This window comes from Colletes latitarsis, chromosome 1, assembly GCF_051014445.1.
Source record: "Colletes latitarsis isolate SP2378_abdomen chromosome 1, iyColLati1, whole genome shotgun sequence".
Classification (NCBI taxonomy): Eukaryota; Metazoa; Arthropoda; class Insecta; order Hymenoptera; family Colletidae; genus Colletes; species Colletes latitarsis.
This window is the reverse complement of record NC_135134.1, coordinates 48930434-48953909: the sequence shown is the minus strand read 5'-3', so window position 1 is coordinate 48953909 and position 23476 is coordinate 48930434. Positions and strand designations below refer to the sequence as shown.

General features: G+C 36.7%; 2 protein-coding genes across 2 annotated transcripts; one reads left to right on the top strand and one right to left on the bottom strand.

The window, feature by feature from the left end:
* Window positions 1-474: 474 nt before the first annotated feature.
* Window positions 475-22677, top strand: Oys (lysophospholipid acyltransferase 6). The gene is made up of 11 exons (XM_076764122.1): window positions 475-836; window positions 16031-16176; window positions 17908-17985; window positions 18988-19079; window positions 19507-19618; window positions 19807-19942; window positions 21015-21162; window positions 21235-21440; window positions 21597-21794; window positions 21885-22036; window positions 22139-22677. Exons 1-11 carry the CDS (start codon window positions 753-755, stop codon window positions 22287-22289), a joined length of 1503 nt encoding a protein of 500 aa, XP_076620237.1. The 5' UTR covers window positions 475-752; the 3' UTR covers window positions 22290-22677.
* On the bottom strand, window positions 11568-13945 carry LOC143350587 (uncharacterized). The gene is made up of 2 exons (XM_076782672.1): window positions 13765-13945; window positions 11568-13425 (listed from the first exon to the last, which is right to left on the bottom strand). Exons 1-2 carry the CDS (start codon window positions 13855-13857, stop codon window positions 11872-11874), a joined length of 1647 nt encoding a protein of 548 aa, XP_076638787.1. The 5' UTR covers window positions 13858-13945; the 3' UTR covers window positions 11568-11871.
* Window positions 22678-23476: the final 799 nt, after the last annotated feature.

Here is a 23476-nt window from a genome sequence, read left to right as displayed (position 1 = left end):
CGGAAATATTCACATTATTGTTGTCTCAAAAATATAAAAAAAACAATAGTATATCATGCCATCGAGATATAGGTAAGTATAACTACGATTGTATATTTTACATAATATAATTTTATGCGTGTCACAATGCTCTGTTCCTCATTAATAGGTTAATTTATATATATGTATATTAATACAAATAAATAGAAGACACTATATAATATATGTTATTAATATATGTATATTAAAATTGCTTTATAATATTGCTAGAATGTTTTAATATTGCACATGTAATTGCATTATTTGAATATGGCAGCAATAGTTCTGTAACGTTTCATGCTGTATGGGTAACAACTGATCATTCTTCGTTTTGTTGCGTTCATTAATATTACCACCGGCGATAAAATCACGCCACTTGTGACAAGACAGTTTCAGGCATAATGGTATAGCTAGGCGCGCGCGTCGCAGCGTTGGAGATCAACAGTCTCCATCACGTGCAATTGATCATGCCACTTGTGGATACGGCCCTGAGTGCCGGCAGGTCTGTTAGCCGGCGCGGAACGTAACGGCGCTGCATTTCAGGATCCGTCGTCGCTGTCGTACTTAGTTGCGTGAATTCATCGCGTTCTAACGATCGAGGGAGAGAAATCAAGCGAAGCGTAGCCGTACCCGTGTCCTCTCGACCGTGCGTTAGTGTCGTGCTCCTGAGGCACGACACATTACGGTGTTATTTCGCGCACGCGTGTATTTATTTCGTTCTATAATCATTGACAATGACCGCCTTCGTGGAGGACTACTACGACGGTTCGCGGATTTTTTCCTGGCTCGCGGATTCTATCGACCTGCCGATCGACCAGGTGAGAAATTCATCTCATTTCCCTTTCATCCAGAGCAGTCGCCCTTCTTATTTGCCCTCTGATCACCGAAAAGGAGGGCGCATCGATCGAATTTCGACTACGTCGAATCTCGGACGCTCTTATTAAGTATCCTTGCGATTGACTTGCGATGATCGTCAAGGTTAAGGTTTGACATGCGACAATCCGACTGGATTGACGTTTCATAGATTCTAACACCGTGAATCAAGCCCGTTTTCAATCGTAGATAAACTTGGTGGCGTTAGGGTGCATTAAGAAATCCGGAGTGGACAGGAGCAATGTGATAATTCGATGATTCGGAGTAACCGCTTGTTAAAGCGTTCTCTGTGCGTAACTCATACGGTGTACGTGCGTGGGATAGATACAAACATCGCCGTTTAAATCGCTTTCACTCAGTCTTGTATTGTACTTTTATGAGCTATATTAGATTACATGTATGATTTCGGAGTTCTGGTCTTATAACCTGTGTTGTATGCGATATGTGTGTCATGTGTGTCAGTAGTGCAATGAAAACTCAGTTCCTGATTCATCGATTCATGCAATATTATTCTTAGACGGGGGATGAATACAGCATCAAAAACAGTGTTACAAGAAAATTAAAAATAGCATTAGATACAGTACGTTTAACTTATCGTAAGTGCATTCGTATTCTACGTGCTTCTCGTCCTTGATTAGACCTGTTCCCTGTTTTGCTAGGCGGCCTTATGGTGTACGGTTCTCGATAGTGAAGCCGTTGTATCGTGATAAGATAATCACTGTTAAAAAATTTAAACGAATCGTGTAGATTGACAAGCAATTTGTAAAACGATAAACGTTGACCGCAATGAAATATACTTATATACAGGGTGTTCGGCCACCCCTGGGAAAAATTTTAATGGAGGATTCTAGAGGCCAAAATAAGACGAAAATCAAGAATACCAATTTGTTGATGGAGGTTTCGTTAATAAGTTATTAACAATTAAATTCAAAAATTTCAAATCGTTCTAGAAAAATTATTTTCGGTTGCGGGGATCAATTACAATCATTTTTGGTGAATAGACATACCCCCGAAATCCTACCCACTTTTGAGAAAAAAATTCGAGAAGGTGTGAAATTTTTCGACGGAAAAAAAAAATTTCAAATCGTTTTGGAAAAATTATTTTCGGTTGCGGGGGTCAATTACAATCATTTTTGGTGAATAGACATACCCCCGAAATCTTGCGCATTTTCGAGAAAAAAATTCAGTACGGTCGGAACTTTAAACGTTAATAACTGTTTAACGAAGCCTTCATCAACAAATTGGTATTCTTGATTTTCGTCTTATTTTGGCCTCTTGAATCCCCCATTAAAATTTTTCCCAGAAGTGGCTGAACACCCTGTATATGCTGGAAATAGAACATTGGTGAGCGCATCGGGAGACGATATATACGTTAAATAGGTTGCATCAAATGCAACAGTTGGGAAAATACGAGTGCAACATGGACTAGTTCCGCACGAGTAACCGGTGTTTACTACGGTCGTCGAGTAATGGTTATTTCGAAAGTAGATATCCTTTTAACAGAAAGGAAGACCAGCGCAATTTATAAATTCAATTTCAACGAAGTAGAATATTTTTGAAGTAGAAATTTTTTATAAATTACTTATTAAAATCGTTCGAAACAATCATATTTACACGATGTTTGAAAACTACAAAGGCACGAAACCTTTTTTGCTGTTCGCGAGGTAGTAATTGCACCTTGAAAATTGGTCTGCGGTAACGAGCAACCGGTATGATTTTGTGGCCGTTGAGCGGTTCAAATGGAGCCATTTTAAACGCCTCTTGTCAGTATTATATTTAGCGAAACCTTTATTTTCTTTCCTTTCGCTCTCTAGGGGTTAGCAAAGAGCATCGTAATAAATTAAAGTTCAAACGAGTAATTATGATAATCAACGACGATGGCATTTTTATATTTGCCATAATTCTTATCTACAGAGATAATCCTTATCTTTCTTGAAATTATGTCTCCGCATTAAACTATTTCAAGTAGTATTGCATAGTGTATCTAATTCACGTTAAGTTTTTCTTCTATTTTACGCTACGCAAGCGAGGGTAAAAAAGAAATTTGAATACGCATGTAAATCGTACGATGCGTTTGGTTTGCTATTCTGTTTACACTTTTTTCGATAAAACACAGTGCATATACAAATTAAATTTTTCTTTTACACGAATGTATACAATCAATCTATACGATCAATCTCTTTTTCTGCGTAAGAGCGTCGTAGAGATTTAATTTTAGGATCACTTGCAATACTTGAAACGTTATCGATCACAGACAATGTAATTCGATACCAAAACGCGTGGGAGGGAATTTAATTGTATGCTGTATTTGAAACTCTATTCATTCGATCTTTCCGTCGTATCATCTGCTAATTCAATGATCGTCAACGTACGCGTAATTTATTATCTTACGATTATATAAAAAAAACGTGTGTAATATTTCACAATTATCTGTGTGTACTTACTGACCCACTAAAAAATAAGAACGATAACACGTAGGCAGAAGTATCTTTTCTTTCGGCAAGAATATTCGCTTATATTACACATTTCTGTTTGCATCAATGTAGTAATCATAAGATTGCCATAAAAAGAACGGAATGACTTGCAATAATTCTTTGTGATCCTCCAATAGTGGCGTGATATAAAAAACTGCGTATAACTCATTAGATATCGTCTGAGCAATGTATCGACCTCGTTTCTCAATGTTTAATTCTAATTTGCTACCAATACTGACGAAAAATAGAAATAAATACTATAATATTTATTGTATATTCACAGAATTGGCTGAGTTATATAAATGGAAAATTGAAAGTTTTGGGAAAGTATGGGAACTATCAATCTAAATTTGAGGTTTGGAAAAACTATGCTCAAAGTGTCCAAATATCTCGGTTGTCAATATAAGGATTAAAGGCATAGTTTTAAGATCCGAAATTTTTAACAGATATAATTAATCGTAAAGTCTATGTTTCGTTCCATAAAACCAGAACCCAGTTTTAGTTCTTGCAGCTTGTACAGTTAGAAGTTACTACCTAGAACAGTTGCACCGGCGTTGCAACCCGCTCGAAAAGGAATGTATCGGTGGCTAAAGTTGTAGTGTAACTTGAAGAATGCGTAACAAAACACGGCTGTCCTCTATTTTTGAGAAGCAGCGTGACCAGGATCCCGTTTTGTTCGGATCGACTTTTAGCCCTAGATGAAAAAGGACGCTCGAGAGTAGCGTCCCGTTACTCTCGAATTTTTTATTAGATAGGTTAAACGGAACAACTGGTTCGTCCAGTGAACCCTGGACGTATGTCGGGTTTTTCTGTTATTTCTTGCGATTAATATGATTAGATTGTTGTAAAATAGACTGTACGTTCTCCACATTAATTGCTATTCCTGTCTGTCGTGCCATTGCACGCGATGTCATAGTGGAGTTTGATGCAATTCACGATAATTCGCAGCACGAAATCAACCTCTGCTTTTCTTTTTACGATAATTTGTTGGGATCCTTTAGAAAATTTCTAATAACTAAGTCGGGAACACGTGTCTTTTGCATCAATCTTCTCATCGACTTATCAAGATTTTTCAGTATCGTATCAAACATTTCCGATAACACAACTGCTGTTACTCTTTCGTCAGTACCTAGGAAGCTCTCGAAAAATATTTGCTTTATCGTTTTTGCGGTTATTAAATCTTTTCTCGGAAAACAAGCTCGACCAGGAATATTCTTTACTCTGATGTCAGCACAATTTACACGAAATAAGACACATTGTGCAGTAGATTATGTGCTTTAGAATCGAAGGCTGTTTGACGCAGACACGCCTTGTGGAGCTGTGATTATGAATCGATGACTCATTAATATTCTAGCAGACATCGAATGGAGCTCTGTGCATTTGCTATAATATATTCTCCAGCATGTTTAATGCTTTCTAGGTGGTAGCCATTTTCAATAAAAATTCTTCGACGGTCGGAACAGCGCAGGTGATAACATCCAGATTAAATCGGTTGTTTAATTAACCAATTATAATTCAAACGGTTAATATATTTTCAACCCACAATTTCGTTTTCATTCAACTTGTTCGTGTGGTGAATGTACCGTGACGTAAGGTGGAATGCTCAAATGACGCCTAGAATGTCAGTGACACTTCACGCGGATATATTTGGTCGCATTGCACTTTCTTGCAGTCAGTCACCATGGCAGGTTTTAATATAGAAGCACCACATATATCAAATTAAAATAATTTTCCCAACTGACAAGTGTGGCACGCACATACAAAATGTTTGTTTTACCTTGCACATTCTAATATCTTCATTATTTCTGTTTGTCCTAGTTTGTACAATCACCTTACGTAACTAAATTTGTCATGCTGATGAAACACTACGAATTACTTTGACCTTATCGTATCAGTTTAGGGTAGAATTGTTCGATTACTCAATGTTCAACTACTTCGAAATCCCAACTGGGACAAACTCGATTTGTAGGACGAAATTATCGGTCATTCGAATAGCGTTCAGACTTGACAAATGTGTTTGAACTTTCTTTTCCCGTGATCAAGCCACTTAAAATCTTTTCGAGCCGTTCGAAATGTTCTTGTTACTCCGGAACAAGGTTTTCTGGTACTCGAACAGCTATAGTTGGGGTTAATCTATTAACGAAATATTTTTGAATAAACGTGTAAAATAAATCTAAATATAAATTCAATATTGTTAGATATTAGAATGTTTTCAACGGCAAGCGAGATTCATTTTAATTATTTTCGTATCCATTGTTTCACGCCAGGGGAACTATTTTCAAATTTAAATTGAAAAAGAATTCTTTAAACTTGACCACGAGCCACGGTCAAGGCTGACAAATCTGGTTTTACTTTCAGTTGAACATGAATATATTTGAAACGTGAATTTTGACGGTGATCGTTTTACAAGAATCGAAAGTAGTTGTTAATGTAATATTACCGGTTTAAGTTCCATCCGATTTATCCAGGAACCACAGAGTAAGAACCACTGTACCTGCGCTATTTATATTTATCACAGTATAATTTAAACACATGTCGAAGTCATCTCCAGACATGAAAAACTGATGACAGTCAATGAGTTAATTATTGCAATATAGTTCAACGTACGTATCGAGTCATTATTATAAATCCCCCCCGGCTGTTTTCCTCATTGAAATTGTATACGCAAATCTAGTCAATAAGGAAAATCAGCTGTAAGAGGTACGCGATATAAACGGGCGCACGATCGGTCGAATTGCGATTTGTTGCATAAACCGGAGCCTGGTATCTAAAAAGGTACACGTAACGTGCAAGTAGTGCAGCGTAGCTGCGAGTAAATGTGCAGAGATCATTGGCCTTTGCGGACCAACCGTCGTGTCAAACGATCTGTTCGTCTCGATCCCTCGCGTCGAAATAAATCGACATTGATACGCGATTACTTAGGGAACAACGCGTATTAAGTACACACGGGTATTATTAATCGACGATCAACTTTTTCCTTGTACAAGAGTACACACGATTGCTCGTACAAATTGTTTACCTCGTGTGGCACACATTCGAGCCTCGATCGTTTATTTAGTTTCATTTATTATTCGCAAAATAATGCATTCACGATAGCGTGAATAAAATATAAATGGGAGCAAATACCTTTTAGTATTATGAAAGAAAAAACTTGAGAGAATTGGTTGAATTTAATAAGAATTCATGTTTAGCTTCAAGTTGCAGCTAAACAAACATAAGCCTCGCGTTATCAGCTAATCTGAAGCGCTGCAAAGACAGTACTCAAGACTCAATTTCCTATATTTCCTAGTAGAATATAAACAATGTTTAATAGTCTTTGCTTGCTCGCGAGCTTTGCGCAGGCTGGCCCAATACAAGTTCCTTTCAAAACTGACCTTTCTTTTCCCCTGAAATATATACTATGGTCAGGATGTCAGGGTCAGGAGGAGTACGGCGAAGAGTGGATGACCTCGTTTGTTCAACTTTCTTCGATGAACAAGTAGAGTCTCATTTTACGCCACAAATTTCGCAAGCAGATCCTCAATTACGTATTTAGATGGTTGCATATCTTCACCAATATCAAAGACTATGTTTAAAAAAAAAGGTAGCTATTTGATGTTTGCATTTATCTTCGTACAGGAATAAATGCAGAAATGACTGTAATAACTAGAGAATGTAGTTTACGAGATCAACAGCTCTATTAGTAAGCGTGTACAGTTGGATACCGTTACGTTATAATTTCTCTGTGCTATCATCGCTATAATCTGTTTCGTTTCGAGATTGCAATAACATCCTGAGCGATGCACAGTTTGATTTTTATATCTATGAAAAGTAAAAGTGATATCGGATCTTATACCTGCAAGTCAATTTGTCATTTGCCAAGGATAACAGGTCGAATGATCACAAATTGAATTCATATGTTTTATGCCCATAATGTATGTACGGTAGTTATTAATTAGTAATTAAAATCACGATGTCTGGGACACGTTTTATAGAAATTGAAATGCATCGAGCGAATTTTGTGAAATCAGTTTGCATGGCTTCCTGATGACGTTCGATTATCTGGAATTTTTCCGTTTATATAATTTTAGGAGTAGTTGGAAGATATGCAAATTAGCTAAGACGATCAAGAATAAGTGCCCTTAATAGGACTTTGTAATCCTATTTAAATAGGATTAGAGCATCAATTGGATTCGATATCATCGATACTTTCTGCGTAACCGCATTTAATTTGGATTTTCATTTTATTTATATTACAAAAATGCCTACTGTTCAAGTTAAATTTCTTCGATTCTTTCTATTAACTCATCGATCGTCTTAACTGTTGGAATATTATTTTCCTATAGTTTTCAAGAAATTTGGAAACGACCAATGCAAATAAAAAATATATCGTTCATTCTAGCGTCGACTTCGTAGCATTCAATCTCTGTTGCACGTTGATGGCATTTCTATTTCTTTAGCTATTAAATTCCTGCGGTACACCATTGTGTGTAAAATAGAACCACTAATGGCAAGTAACGTTTACTGGTGGCTGCTGAAATGCGATAACGCGATCGGCGGAAAGATTACTCACGTGATTGATCCTGCAATCGCGTGCACATTTTCCTTTGCCCTCGTTAGGCTGCTTTCACGATTAACCGATTATAGAAAGTGAACTATATATCGATCATAGTATGCGTGCACATTATCACGCTGTGAAGACACTTTTTAATATGGATATCAAAGTCTTCGTTCTCGTGGCATACGTAATCATAGACTACGGAAGCGGCCAAACGATTGTTTACTCGACAAAGACAATTAATATTTGTAAAACCATTACCAGCCAGAAAATATTCTGGTCATTCATCCATCATTGGTAATGGAATCCATTGGATCGTTGGGTGCTGGGTTACTGTCGAAAATTTCGATTAAACGTGCTATTCGTTATTTTTAATTCAATACTTATTATGATCAAAAATATCAAATCTAATGTATTTAATCTATCTACTTAAAACATTAAAATTTCTCTGCTTTTATCGTAATTAACTGTAACATTTTTATATTATTGTTATAGTTATTAATGAATTTCATAACGTATCGATTAATAGATTAATTATCGTACGATATATCTCTGACTTTCATACTTAGCCGAAAGTAAAAATGAATGGTTAAGCGAGCGTGGTCGCTAATGAGAACATTCACCTTACTTCGTGTGTTCAACTTGGACAGAAAATATTTCGTGATCCTTTATTTTTACTGAAATTAAACGATGTTTTTATTATTACGGAGGAAACGAGAAAACTGTAAATATTTTTCCCGGCGTATTACGAAATCTAGGACTCGTAGCAGAACTAAAAACACAAGAAGAGAATTGCAGACAACACTGTGCTATTATCTCTCGTAACAATAAAAGGGGCATGTACAAGAAAAGAAAAACATACTAATAGATAACCTCCGACGGTCCCATTAATTGATTACAATTGCAGAATCGTAATAAATATGACAATCATTGTTTGATCGTTTAAAATTTTAAATGACTACACATGATCGACGCGTTTGGTAATGAATTGCTGTTTTACATGAGATTAATTTATCTTTGATTTCGCCCAGAAGTGGCGTTTTATTTGCGTCAGGCGATCAGTCGCAAGGTAGAATTAGCACTGATAACCGAGATAGATTCCCGCAAGTCTTGGTTAATTACTATACTAATTAACTAGATATAGTACATATGGTGCTTTGCTATTATCTCGCTTTTGCTGGAGTATACTATCACAGCAGTATCACGAAAGATGCTTACTGCTCGGGAACGACAATGAACATTTTGTATAACAATAAAATGAAAAATATAATAGTTTAATTTTTGAGTTAACGTATAATCCACTTTAGCTTGTGCCTTATCAGTTTTAAGACTTATCAACCTAATATATTCTCGGTTGTATTTTATCGTTTGCTCGTTAGCAATTTTTTAAAAGTAATAAATTTTTGTCTCGTTACTATCCAAAGAATGGCGTGACAGTAATTTATATCGGTGGTCGATGTTTGAATGGCATCGAAATATCACGATACATTCTAATTTTAGTATTTGTCATGTTGTAAAATCCAGTCGTTTGTACAACAAGCATAAAATAATATAAATTCAACGAAAGACACGAGAAGCTTCTCGACTCCCAGTTCGACGACCATTGTCTTTGAAACAAACTGTCGGAAGTTAATACACGTTTAGTGTCTTGTGACACGCGGATTAGCATGAATTAGAATCTTTGCATCAGCTAATGTTCGTAATTATTCGTTCTGAGTTGCATAAGTTGAAGACGATATTCAAATGGATAATAGCTTTTAACCTTTTTACGACCTAATACAGTAGTATTTCTATGAAATGTCTCGTTAATAGTTTTTGCGTCATCAATTTCCTTCAATTTTGCCTTATTATTATTTTATCCCACATCGTTTGATATTTATTTGATAAAATAACACGCATCGGTGGTCACTGTGATGCGTTCGTACTGAAAAGTTAGCGTGCTATTTATTCACTAAGCAACCCTTTTAAAATTTATTATAAAATAACAGAACTTTATCGTGATGTTATTTTTACTTCGATTATTAGATTCAACGTCATTTTTCATTGACAAATGGTTTATGTTTGTTGTTTGCATCGTTTTATAGTTCGGTGATCACTGTCGTGCATTATTAATTCTTCGTGTAAACTCATAATTACATAAAGTAACGAGTCCATAGCTTTGACGTAATTCAGTCACGCTATCCACTTTAAGTCGTATCGAAAGTCAAAATTGATTACATGTATTATGTGTTACAGATTTTAGTAATGATAAACGTTATCAGTTTATTACAAGTATCTCGACCAACATTTTTAACATCGTAATAAAAATTGTCGATCTTCATAGTTTTCTGTTAGGATCTTCTTTACAACTACGCGTACCTACCCTTTGTTCATTCCCAATTTTCTTGAATCATATAAATAAAAGTGCAATCTTTTTCCATCTATTATTTACAATGGAACTATGACTTAAATCAGTTTCTAGAATCACCTTGTATACTTTTTGATTCTTAGTTATATTAGAACGATCAATTAAAACTGTATTATACGCGATCATTAATTTGTGTAATTATGCATTCGTTTCTTATGCGTTGATAAAGATTTATGCTCGATGTGTAACGAACAAAAAAGTATTATTTGCATTTAATTGTCTTTAATTTCTATGTTTTCCATAATTATACGAAACGTCGTGTAACGTCATATTAATTTTAATGACAGTGCATGTTTCTTTCCTCTCTTGTGTTTGTTTTCTTTTAGATTCAAGTGAGTTGAAAACGTGCTACGCTCGAGAAAATCAGGGTTTTCTCGCGTTAGGAACTCCGTAAAGGTGAAAAGTTCGTCGTAAAGATTATGTTTAGATATTGAAAATAAAATAACTTTAGACACGCGCGTGTTTACTAAGGAAAGCCGTCTATGTCGATAAATATAAACGTGTTATAAGACGAAAATGCTGGTATGTTGTCGCATAATTATACCAGAAGCATAATTATTGATATCGAAACACTTCAGAATTTGTATTGTTACACATTACCACTTAACACACGGCTTTTTCAACGCGTGAGAGTTTTTTTATTCAAGAGGTTCTAAGTCATGCGTGTAATTATTATTCTCGATTTAATCCAGTTAGTTCCCTGGGAACTTCCGGTATGAGAAAGTTGCGTGACGGACGCGTAGTGATTAGAGTAAGTGTTTGAAAGTTATAACGGGATGAAGTAGCATAAAAGGCAAACTGCGTGAAAGGCTGATAGAAGAAAGTGGGAAAGAAAGGAATACGAAGACAGGTAGAAAGTAAAATATGAAAGGTAGGATGACTTTTAGTTTAGAAAGAGGCTTACGAAAGACGCAGACAGAGTGGCTAACAGTTATAGTCGGGATAAAATCAAGTGTTTGGTCAATACGCGACACATGTCTCTCAGCTTATGGCTCTGTTTCTGACGCAAGTATGTTTATGCAAAACGTCGAGAGATGGAGCAGTAAAGTAATCAGTGTAGTGGGTATGAACCAGTATTTAAGTAGCCACTAGAGTTTGTTTCGATTATAGTTCGCCGTTTGCGTCGTAATTAGAAAGGTTGAATGCGACAGTGACATTGCGATTGAAATGCACTTTCTACGTATTCAGTTTTTCACCGAGCTAACAACGACAGAACGAACAGAAAATATACAATATAAATACAACATTTGCGACACTATTAATTGCTAATAACTTTTTATTATGAAATAACAATAAATAATGTTAATAATACATAGCCTCAACAATCATTAAACTTTAAGTAAATGCAGTTAATTCGTAAGGGCGCCAACTTTTTGTCGAAGATGAATTTGAAAAACTTCCATCGGTCCTTTGGTTTACACGAACGATTAAATAAATTAATGACACGGATGTATGGAGAATTTTAAACGTCTTGAAACAACGTAATCAAAAAATTTTAAACACGATCTGTTTGACAAAAGTTACATTCGATAAAAAGATGTTTCGCCCGCAGTGTGTTAATACTATTCTTCTTCTCCTTCCACGGAGTCGACATCCCGTCTGAATCTAAATCCAGCACTCAATCCAAAACTGGGAGAAGCTCCACCACCAGGACCTCGTTGTACTTGGCCATGTCCTCTGATGAAACCATTGTTGAATTCACGTTCATATTGAAGACCAGCATGTGGCTGTGGTGATTCACCTGGACGAATGTTTAGGCCACCATAGGTACTCAATGCCCCACCGTTTTTATCAAAAACTCGGTTATGGTAGTCAACATCTACAGATGGTCGTCGGTCTGGGCCATCCATGGGTTTCGTTACCTGGATATCCAGAGACCCTTGAGGTTCAGTTTCCCGTCTGAATCTGAATCCACCACTCAATCCAAAACTGGGAGAAGCTTCACCACCAGGACCTCGTTGTACTTGGCCATGTCCTCTGATGAAACCATTGTTGAATTCACGTTCATATTGAAGACCAGCATGTGGCTGTGGTGATTCACCTGGACGAATGTTGAGACCACCATAGGTACTCAATGCTCCACCGTTTCTATCAAAAACTCGGTTGTGGTAGTCAACGTCTAGAGATGGTCGTCGGTCTGGGCCATCTAAGGGTTTTGTTCCCTGGATAACCAGAGATCCCTGAGGATCAGCTTCTCGTCTGAATCTGAATCCACCACTCATTCCAACACTGGGAGAAAGCCCACCACCAGGACCTCGTTGTACTTGGCCATGTCCTCTGATGAAACCATTGTTGAATTCGCGTTCATAATGAACTCCAGCATGTGGCTGTGGTGATTGACCTGGACGAATGTTGAGACCACCATAGGTACTCAATGCTCCACCGTTTCTATCAAAAACTCGGTTGTGGTAGTCAACGTCTAGAGATGGTCGTCGGTCTGGGCCATCTAAGGGTTTTGTTCCCTGGATAACCAGAGATCCCTGAGGATCAGCTTCTCGTCTGAATCTGAATCCACCACTCATTCCAACACTGGGAGAAAGCCCACCACCAGGACCTCGTTGTACTTGGCCATGTCCTCTGATGAAACCATTGTTGAATTCGCGTTCATAATGAACTCCAGCATGTGGCTGTGGTGATTGACCTGGACGAATGTTGAGACCACCATAGGTACTCAATGCTCCACCGTTTCTATCAAAAACTCGGTTGTGGTAGTCAACGTCTAGAGATGGTCGTCGGTCTGGGCCATCTAAGGGTTTTGTTCCCTGGATAACCAGAGATCCCTGAGGATCAGCTTCTCGTCTAAATCTGAATCCACCACTCATTCCAACACTGGGAGAAAGTCCACCACCAGGACCTCGTTGTACTTGGCCATGTCCTCTGATGAAACCATTGTTGAAATTGCGTTCGTATTGAAGACCAGCATGTGGCTGTGGTGATTGACCTGGACGAATGTTGAGACCACCATAGGTACTCAATGCTCCACCGTTTCTATCAAAAACTCGGTTGTGGTAGTCAACGTCTAGAGATGGTCGTCGGTCTGGACCATCTAAGGGTTTCGTTCCCTGGATGACTAAAGACCCCTGAGGATCGGCCTCGCGGCGATTACGTTCTGAGATCTGAAAGAAGAATGAATCTTATGTCTGGTGTTCACTTGAGAGTTTTATTTCTGAGTGAAAATGGAAGGGTTCGATTTGATAGAATTTTAATAATTCTATAGAAGAATGCGTTGATAGAAAGATATAAATGAATATATAATAATAGATCAACAAGAAAAGAAAGGATAAAATTAATCGAAGAATACGATGCCAGAAAGATGCCAATAAAGAATAACATATAAATAAAAGAAAATTTTTGATACGTGAGCATCAATTTACTCAGTTAGCTTCCAAGTCTAAGTGTCTTAGTACGAATTTAAAGAGGAATTTATGCAAAAGTAAATAAAAGTAAGTACTCACGTAGGACTCTTCTTCATCTCCAAGTTGTTCTTGTTGAGCTGCAGTGTATGCGATTACACAGAGCAGTGTTAGTGCCAGACCGATGTATTTCATGTTGCTAGAGTTTGGTAGTTGAAGTGTTGAACAGAAGATTTCTGATGCTCTTCGGTTGGAGCTAATTGAACTGTATGGTTACATTTGGCAGGAGCTTGGTCTTATATACAGACTTCAAGCTGCAAGCATTTTCCCTGTTTTCATTGTAATACGTGTCACCGGGGATTCACTGTCGATTCCGTATTTAGTTTCTATCTCTTTGCCTGTATTCGATTCTTCTTCGCGACTGCGGGGAACTCCTCGCCGCGGGTCAGGAAGGGTCATTTGTGCGAATCGAATTATGTATGCGTTTGATTACTATTAGAATTCGCGATACATTCAAAATATGAAAATTAAATTTACATCGCGTTTTCTATTCGTGCAGTTATTATCTATTTATCCGCAATTGTTCCTTCGAGTATATACGATTATAAAGAATGCGAGAAAACTTTGAACGTCTCTTTAGTTTGCGTTAATTGTAAGCATTTGTAGGTGTGAACGAAAAATTGCTTGATCAATCTGTAAATAGACTGAATTAATTGAAAAGTAGGGGACCTAGGTGTGATCCCTGTGGAACTCCAGAGGGGACGGAATCGTGTCTCAAACTTTGTTATAGAAGTGTAATATTATTAAGTTCCTGATTTGAAGATACACAATTAGATAATGATTTATTAAATGCAATCCAAAGACGACGAAAGTTAGCTTATTTAAATTTTTTGACAAATATTTTGCTTTACTCATCTTTCTGAATGTTTCTATTGGCGTCAAGAGCTAATAATATTCAATCGAGAAATATCAGTAATCTTATTGTAAGAGAAAGTAGGAGGTTTCTCGTGAAAAGTGTAAACCAACTGAAAATAGCTTGCAAATGCGAGAGTCGGTTGAAAAATAATGCACATTCATGCATATCTCGAGAACGAATAGATGCATTTAAGAAAAATCAATATAGAAATGAAAGTGGAATTCACTAGCTTCAGAACGATATGTTTACTTTCTAGCACAGTTTCCCTTTTAACACGTTGCCAATTAATCGGGAAAATATGCTTCATTGTAAGACATTAAGTGAATATAAAAACCTTGTCTGTTCTCTCTAGAAAAAAGTAAGCAATTTATATTTTTTTATTCGTAATTTATAAAAACATCGTCTGGAATTTTTGTTATATTTTTCGGTAATAATAAATGAGTTGTCTCGGTAATTGTACGAACGTGACATAGCAATAGAACTCAGCACAAAGTATTTTTCGCTGTGAAACCTTTGTACACCTGTTTAAAAAACGCATCGCTTCGTTCAATGAATGCGGTACAGTGTGAATACCGAAGAACAATGAAGTCTATGCGTTTGTTCCTTTCCGTATTCGGCCTTCGTAGTCGACAGAACGTATTTTCTGTCGTTCTCTGTGAAAGGGGAAACCCCATGGACACTGGACTCGGTAGAATTTCCATGTTCCACGATGATCGCATTCAGAAGTGTTATTTGCTCGCGAAACGCGACGCTCGGCAGACTATTTTGACGATTGTGTCGCATGTCGAGACGGAGATAACGATTAATCATCTCTGCTCGAGTGCGTCCCCGTGAAACATATGTCAATTGAAGACATTAATCGAGTTTTTCCCCGCTAAGCTGCTTTGATTTCCAACTCTTTATTATTTTAACGCTGACGCTGCAAACCGACGTCACTCGTTGATTTTCTTGAATCTTTCGTGCATCGAGTAACTGTAAACTAAAGTTTTCACTTTTCAAAATAGAATTCCATACGAAAGCTTGCTGTCGAAAAGAAAATAGACTCTTTATTCAGACTCGTCGAATAGAAGGAATTAAATTAAAAAAACAGTTGTATACTGTATCAATTGGTTACATCAAAGCACATTTATATGGAAGTGTTATTGTCCCCAATTACTATTCACTATATTCGATGGGCACAATGCTTAATAAGGTCAATAGATTTTGCCATGTTACGTGTATGTGTAATAAAAGCCTATCTAAAAAATTCTACGCTCGATGGTTCGTCACCATGTTGTTTCAACCGTTGTCGTCGTACTGAAAATATCTTTAAAAATTGTTGAAGTTGTATCGTCGTTCTGCACCGTTTTGGGTAAAATTTAATACGTTTAAAATATTAATTTAAGTTCTTGTACAAAATTAAGCACAAACTTAAGGGACGACGTAACGAATAGGTTTCTTTTCTGTGCACAGGTGAATTTCCTATTGGCACAGTTCACTGCACTGGCGATGGCTGGATTTTTAAGGACGTTCCTTAAACCATCCGTCGTGTCAGCAACCACCAGACACGTATTTGGCCTCGTCATGGGTGTCGCGCTTGGATATTTCTGCTTTGGCAAGTAAGTCAGTTCGCGTCGTTGGACATTAATTAATACGTTAAAAACAAGCTTTGACGAGCACAAGTTTTTTTAAAAGTCATTCTTCACTTACGTCATACAAGGGTACAACATTATAGATGAGATCCACTTCGACGAAACTTTTTTAGTGCTCGATCACGAGTCGTAGCCATTTTATCATGTTCCAGTATACGTGAACTATGAACTACTACGATCTTTGTAATAGATTGTCTTTTAACAACTTCCTAACAAATACATACATACGTTCTATTGCTTGAAGCGTTCAATCTTAGGTTCCTCGATTAGAAATGATGCTCCAAGGTTGCAAACAAACCCAAATATCACCTGAGAGTTACGAACGCAATAGACGAAACGTTTACACATCTCTATTCAGGTGCAAGTGGTCATATTAAGCACTTGATGTGAAGATAAGCGGATATACAGTCAGTCGCACAAGTTTTACACCCATCTAATGTAGTTCAAATAGCCGAAGTAAACTAAAAACGTTCATTTTAAGATTGTTTTCTAAATGGGAAATCAACTAAATATTAACATAATCATAGAATCAATTCTTGTAATCTATTGGTATAATGTGATTATCGTAGAAGTGTAATATAGTATATATAACAGAGAATTATTGCACAATGCTTATAGCCGAATTTTATCTTTATAGTTACGTATGTTATTTTTGGTATCATTGTATTTGACAGTATTCGGTAGATATAACTTTATCGATGCTCTTATTTTCTACCAGCGGTTAACCGGGGATTTTCCGCGTCGAAATTATCTCTGTGGACAGTTTTTTTTAGTTTTCTTTAGTTGCACTTTGTATTGAAAATTTGTGTACATTATGTAAATGTCTTTCTCCGATAGCTAGCGTTGAATCCATTTCTGAAGCAGATCTCACCTTTAAAGACGCTCCCTGTAGAAAGAGTGCCCTAGTTGCATCAACCTACATAGTTGAATTTCAACGATAGAAAATCAGATATCATCGACTGTTTCGTGGTTTCAAGGCATAAACGATTCTGTTGAAATAAATCTCCGTCGAATGAAAATGCCAAGACGGTATTAGATTCGATCCAAAAATGTTTAGAAACGAAATTCGTACCTTTGTATTTCATGTATGAAGCTCTTCTAGCGATAACTTCAATGAAGTGATTCATAGTCACTCAAGGTTGAACCATTACGATCGCGATCAGTGCTAAAATTATGTTTCTATTTCCGAACATAAAGTTAAAAGCAATTAAAACAATGAAAAAAGAGTTTTCAAATTCAGCTGATGTCATAGTCGAGATATTTTTGCGTGCTAATGTCACGCGCATTTTTAACTTAGCTTCGAACTATGTCACGTCCATTTTTAATCTACACTTTGTTTAAATTCAACTCACTGTACGCTCGTTATATCATGCGAATTCGATGATATTTTTTTAAATACGACAATCAAGTTTTTATTCAACGTATAAATGCAAGCTTGTTCAGAAAACATTTGTTGATATCATTTTTAAAAATAGCGAAGAATGAAGACGAATTATAGATTTCTATCTAAGTAACAAATATCTTCATTGTGTCACTCGCTCTTTGAAAACGTCTCGAATAGATGTAATCAAGTTTATTTGAATAATAGAAGTAGTTGATTTGGTTTGAAGGTTTCAAACTAAGCTCAACTCAGATTGTATTTTCAAGTTACTCCTCTAAAACCAACATGATATACTTTACGAAGTTATGTTTTTTCAGGCAGACGATACACCTTGCACTCCTTCCTGGTTTATGTTACATAGTAATGCGCACACAGAATCCTCGCAATCTGCAGAGGCAAGTTACATGCAACGATACAGTTATTCTAATTACTAGAAATATTACGACCACATTAATCACTGCATTCATTATCAAAAACCTCACACGCTCACAGAAATTTATAAATGCTAAACGAAGGTAGTAGAAATCGAAAAAGAGAAAAAATATTATAGATATACAATAAGCAAACACTCGTTACAAAGTGTCCCACTTTTCCGAGCTTAATATTTTCGAAATCCTTTTGATCCTTTTTTATTCGTGAATTAGTCGCGTTTACGAATACACGAATTTCCGCAACGATGTCTGCATACTGCGATAAAACCTGAAAAATGTACACAGATAATGCTATAAATAGAGATTTGTAAATTCCTGCTTAGTAATGTGTAGCAGGAATTGTTGTATTTTCTCGACGCCCATTAATTGTTTCATCTTACTCGTTACCAGTATGCAAACATAAATATATGGGAATTTCTTTTTAAAACTATAATTATCGCTCTAACGATACAATACAAAAGGTGCCTTAAACTTAAGCTCCAATATTGGTACTTTCAAACGCTTTAGTTTGTTGTGTTGCAATAAACGAAAAGAGGCGCGATATTAGGGTTAGATAGTAAAATAATAATTGTCGAAACGACCATTCGCTATGGCATAACCAGTATTTATATTTTGTATAAAAATAAACGTCCTTGGGTCATTTTCTACCTCTATCTTATTCGTTGCTATAATTACGTATTTTTTAAATTGGTAAAAATGTGGCGTACATAGGTTTTTAAATCATTAAACTCACTTTTAAATCGCCGATAGAAATGCATCGAATGTAACGGATGAAATGAAGTTTCATTTTAAAAAATCGTAATAATTGAAATGTTTACTCGTGAATTCGTTATTACACGCGCAACAGCCTAATATACGCATGTAGCCTACGTTAAACATTAAAGTAGGAAGCCTTTTCGCGTTCGTTCTGCCACGGTCAATGATCGTTCCTTGAACTTAGTAACTCATCTTGATAACATGTTTCAGGGTTGTACTGACGACCGCGATGGTCTACTTATCGTGCGTGCATTATCATCGACAGATATACAGTTATGGCTCGTACACTCTTGACATCACCGGTAAGTATTGCGTGTGCCATCTCGGGACGATCGCGACGAGGGGAATTCAGTTTCATTTGCCGCGCAAACTACGCGAATATCGCGTGTCAACGGTTGGACACTTGATACAGCAAACGATTTGCGTCTGTAATTAGAAGCGCGGAAACGACATTGGTAATGTCTGAGATCTTTTTGCGATTTAGTATTTGTACTTTCTACCACCGCGAGTCTCTGATTTGAATCTACATATGTATCTACTGTATGTATTTCTTTCGTCAATATGAAAGAAGAAGCAACAGAGAATATGCCAATTTTGTAGTTGGTATTCGAAAAAAGAACACTATCCTGGCCGGTGTCACGTATACGTGATTTTGCCATTTCAGTCGTCCCAGAAATTGTCTTGACAATTTCTGGTACCGAAAAATGTACCAAATCGTTTGGGTTGCAGGGCCGCTGATGGTGATAACGCAAAAAGTGACAAGCCTCGCGTACAGCATACACGATGGGCTGATACGACGCGAAGAGGAACTCACACCATCGCAGCTCAAACAAGCCGTGAAGTGAGTTGATATCTTCTACTAACGGGCGTTTATTCGTACAATACGAGAACGCACAGATGCTCCGCCGTATCTGACGCAACTTTCATTCATATTCAAGCATCGTGACACTCATCTCGCGATGACTCAGGTTTTACTATATTATTTGGTCGTAGGATGCGGTAAAATCCATTATGCATGATTTATTGTAGAAAGATGCCCAGCACTTTGGAGTACTTTAGCTACGTCTTCCATTTTCAAGCTCTGATGGCCGGGCCGGTGATACTGTATCGCGATTACATTGATTTCATTCAAGGGCATCATTTAAGTGGACGGAAACCTCTGACGGTAAACATAATTACGATCGTTTTCCTCTGCACAGATCTGAAGCAAACGGGTCAAGAAATATGGTCGACAAATACCCGTGTACAATACTCGTAAAATTGAAGGAAAATGTCCCATCGACTAACAAGGGATGATCCTCGAAAAGTAAAACATTCTGAAACTTTGGATATTTATAGGGCACACGAAAATATGTATCGTGCAATTTTTTAAGTAATATAGGGATAGAGTGGGATCTTCTTTCTTTCGTGTTAAGTACAAAATGCGACTCTTGATTAATTTTCGTTAATTGTATCTCACGATTTGATCATAACTTCCTCTGACCCTGGAATACTTGAAAACTGTCAATTATGGGCGTAAATATGTCGTAAATATGCTCTAGTGCCTCATAGATTGTAACATTTTGATCCGGGGAGCACGCTGGCCACTTTAATAAATTAACGTTAAACGTTTCAATCCATTCCACTGTTGTTCGACTCTTATGTGTTGGTACATTATCTTGTCGGTACGTCCAAGAAATTCTTTTCTGGAATTTTCATGTATTATTCATTCTGAAGTAAATGCAGTCCACGACATTAGTATTCCCCTACCGACATTGTGTTTGGAAAAGTATTTTGGAAGTTTCAAGATTCTTTGAAGTTCCATTGCGAATCATTCCTTGTAAATACCACTGCTTATCTCTATTCGTCTATTAACTCGAGACGAAAAAAATTGTAGCTATAATCGAATAAAACCCAATTGACCGCTCAAGGTCATTTCCCCTCCTACGTATCATATTAATCGTGACACCCACTTTTACTTTACGCTAACTTGCCTCCCTAGTCGAGAAACACACAATATATATTAGCCATTTGTGTAAAAAGATAAGAGACAGAGTGGTAAAGTAGCCAAACAGTGTGGTGGGGATAATCTTTCAACGACCTCGATAACTGAGATCTTCAATCCCATAAAATATGTTTGAGATAAGAGGAATGTTTCTTGTTTGACAAATAAATAATAGTAAATTTTTACGAGTACTGTATGGCTCTTCGTAGTCCAAAAGCTGAACGAATGAAGAGGGTATAAATTTTGTTTTCAGGGTTGTGACAAAAATTCTAGTCATTACGATGAAATAATCCTGGAACCATCCCCGATACCAGTCGTAGTAAAAAAGACTATAACTAGTTTATTTTTCGCCGCTTTGCTCGTGACTTTGATGCCAAGATATCCAATACAAAGAGTGAAAGGTTCGACCAGCTCGTCTAGTATTCATGCCTGCGTTAAGTTCCTTTGTTGACAGAGCTTCGTTTTGTTCGCAGACGAAGACTTCTTAGCGAATACGACGATACTCCAGAAGTTCGGGTACTTGATGGTAGCCACTACGTTGGTTCGTTGCAAGTATTATCACGCCTGGATTTTTGTCGACGCTATATGCAATAATTCTGGCCTCGGTTTTAACGGATATAAAGAAAACGGTGAACCCAAGTGGGATCTGTATTCTAATGTCGATGTTATCAGTTTCGAGGTATTTATTACGTAAGGTTGCTTCTGTTTAACGATGTCTGTACAATTGCCTAATTACAGGACAATTAGAATTTTATCATTTCGGTACAGATTTAAGTTAACTTTCACGTGTTCAGTATTATGTAGTCGATACTATGAGATTATTCGAATCTTTTAGACGTCTCAGAATTTAAAAGAGAGCATCGAAAGTTGGAACAAAGGAACCAATCAGTGGCTTAGATCTATCATGTACGATAGAACCAAATCCAATAAACTCATGTATACTTATGCTCTTTCCGCATTATGGCACGGTTTTTATCCAGGTTACTATTTGACATTCGCCAACGGAGCCTTCTTCACTGTGGTATCACGTATCGTGAGTGAAATTTTTATTCTAATGCATTCCGATTTTTTCCATTGAAAATACAATTCGTTCACGATAAAGTTTTATTTCTTATTGCAACAGAATCGTCGTAAGATTCGACCGTACTTCTTAGGGTCCAAAAGTAAAAAGTTCCTTTACGATGTGATTTCCTTCATCGCAACACGATTCTTGATGGCCTACATTACCTTCAGCTTTGTACTCTTGGAATTTGTTCCAAGTATCCAGATGTACCTGTAAGTAACGAGGAAAATTTTTTATTGACAGATAAAACGGACGTCTAATTATTATCTTTATGTAAACACTGTTAGACAGGATAACATATTTTCGTTTTCTAGGTATTTAAGAATGATTCCACATTTAGTGGGTCTAGCTATATTAGTCATCGCACCTCGTCTTCCGAAGATTCCGGCGTCCACAAAAGTAGCCGAGAAAGAATCTAACTCTTCTCAGGAATTAATCAACGGGACTGCGCGCAAAACCATGTAAACTTTATTTCGACGCGGTCGGTTGGTCGCGAGAGAAAAATATTTTTTATGAATGTTTTACTATATATAAATATATATGTATAAATATTATGTATATATTATATATACACACGCATATATATATACGTACGATATATTAAAAAAAAGTATAGTTGTTTTATATAATATGAGTGAGTATATCGTATATATATGAGTGTCTCGTGTATATGTTAAGAAAGAAGACAGTTTGCCGATTAACGTTTGACGGCGAACAGACGACACCGGTCACCATTGCAGATTTTATTGTTCGTGCGAATACATGGTGATTATCTTTAACGTTTTCACGTTCCTTTTCCCTCTCCATTTTTCCTTTTTACGGCGTTACGATAAAAAAAAAAAATAATTAATAATTTGCTTGGAACGTGTTACACAGTTTTTAATTCTAAGAATTTGTGAGCGATTTTACAGTTTTATACTTTTTAGTGTCAGAAATAATGTCATCATTAATTTTAAATAAATTTGAATATTTATTTACGAACTTTTGTTATCTTCGATCATTTTATCGATAGCGATGGTGCTTACACCCGATGGCAGAAAAATATACGTCGTCTGAGAATGCTCAACCCCCAAGACGCATTACGTAAGTACGAATATACATTGATGACGTAAATTCATGAAATATACAACACATTTCTAGAATAATCTTGTGAAACCACGAACATTCATTTTACTTCGTAATTATAATACTAAAAGAATCTATCGTAGCTTACAATCTATGATTTTTAATTGCCTATGAAACGGCGTTTGAGAGAATCAGGGAAAACTCAACAAACTGAGAAAATTTCACGATGAATAACTAGAATGTGGACAGAATCGAATAATTTTTATTCGACAATTCTCTTTGCAATATTTTCTTAGTACACGTGTCATTCGTACTATGTTTTCTTTTTTTTCTTTTTTGTTCGATTTGTATTCTTTTTCACAAAGTATTAAGTATTCGAGGAAAACCGAACAAAATAGTGGAGATTCTGAGAAGAAATGTTATTGTAAAAAAATCGTGAAGAATACACGTGCTTCCCCGGCGAAATCCGTTCCATCGCGATGTCTTCATCCCCCACGTGCCTACGAACTCTCGAATAGCTATAGTCGCGGCACGGGCATTCACTGATGCTTTTCGCGATTATTTTCACTCGCTGCCTAATGGAATAT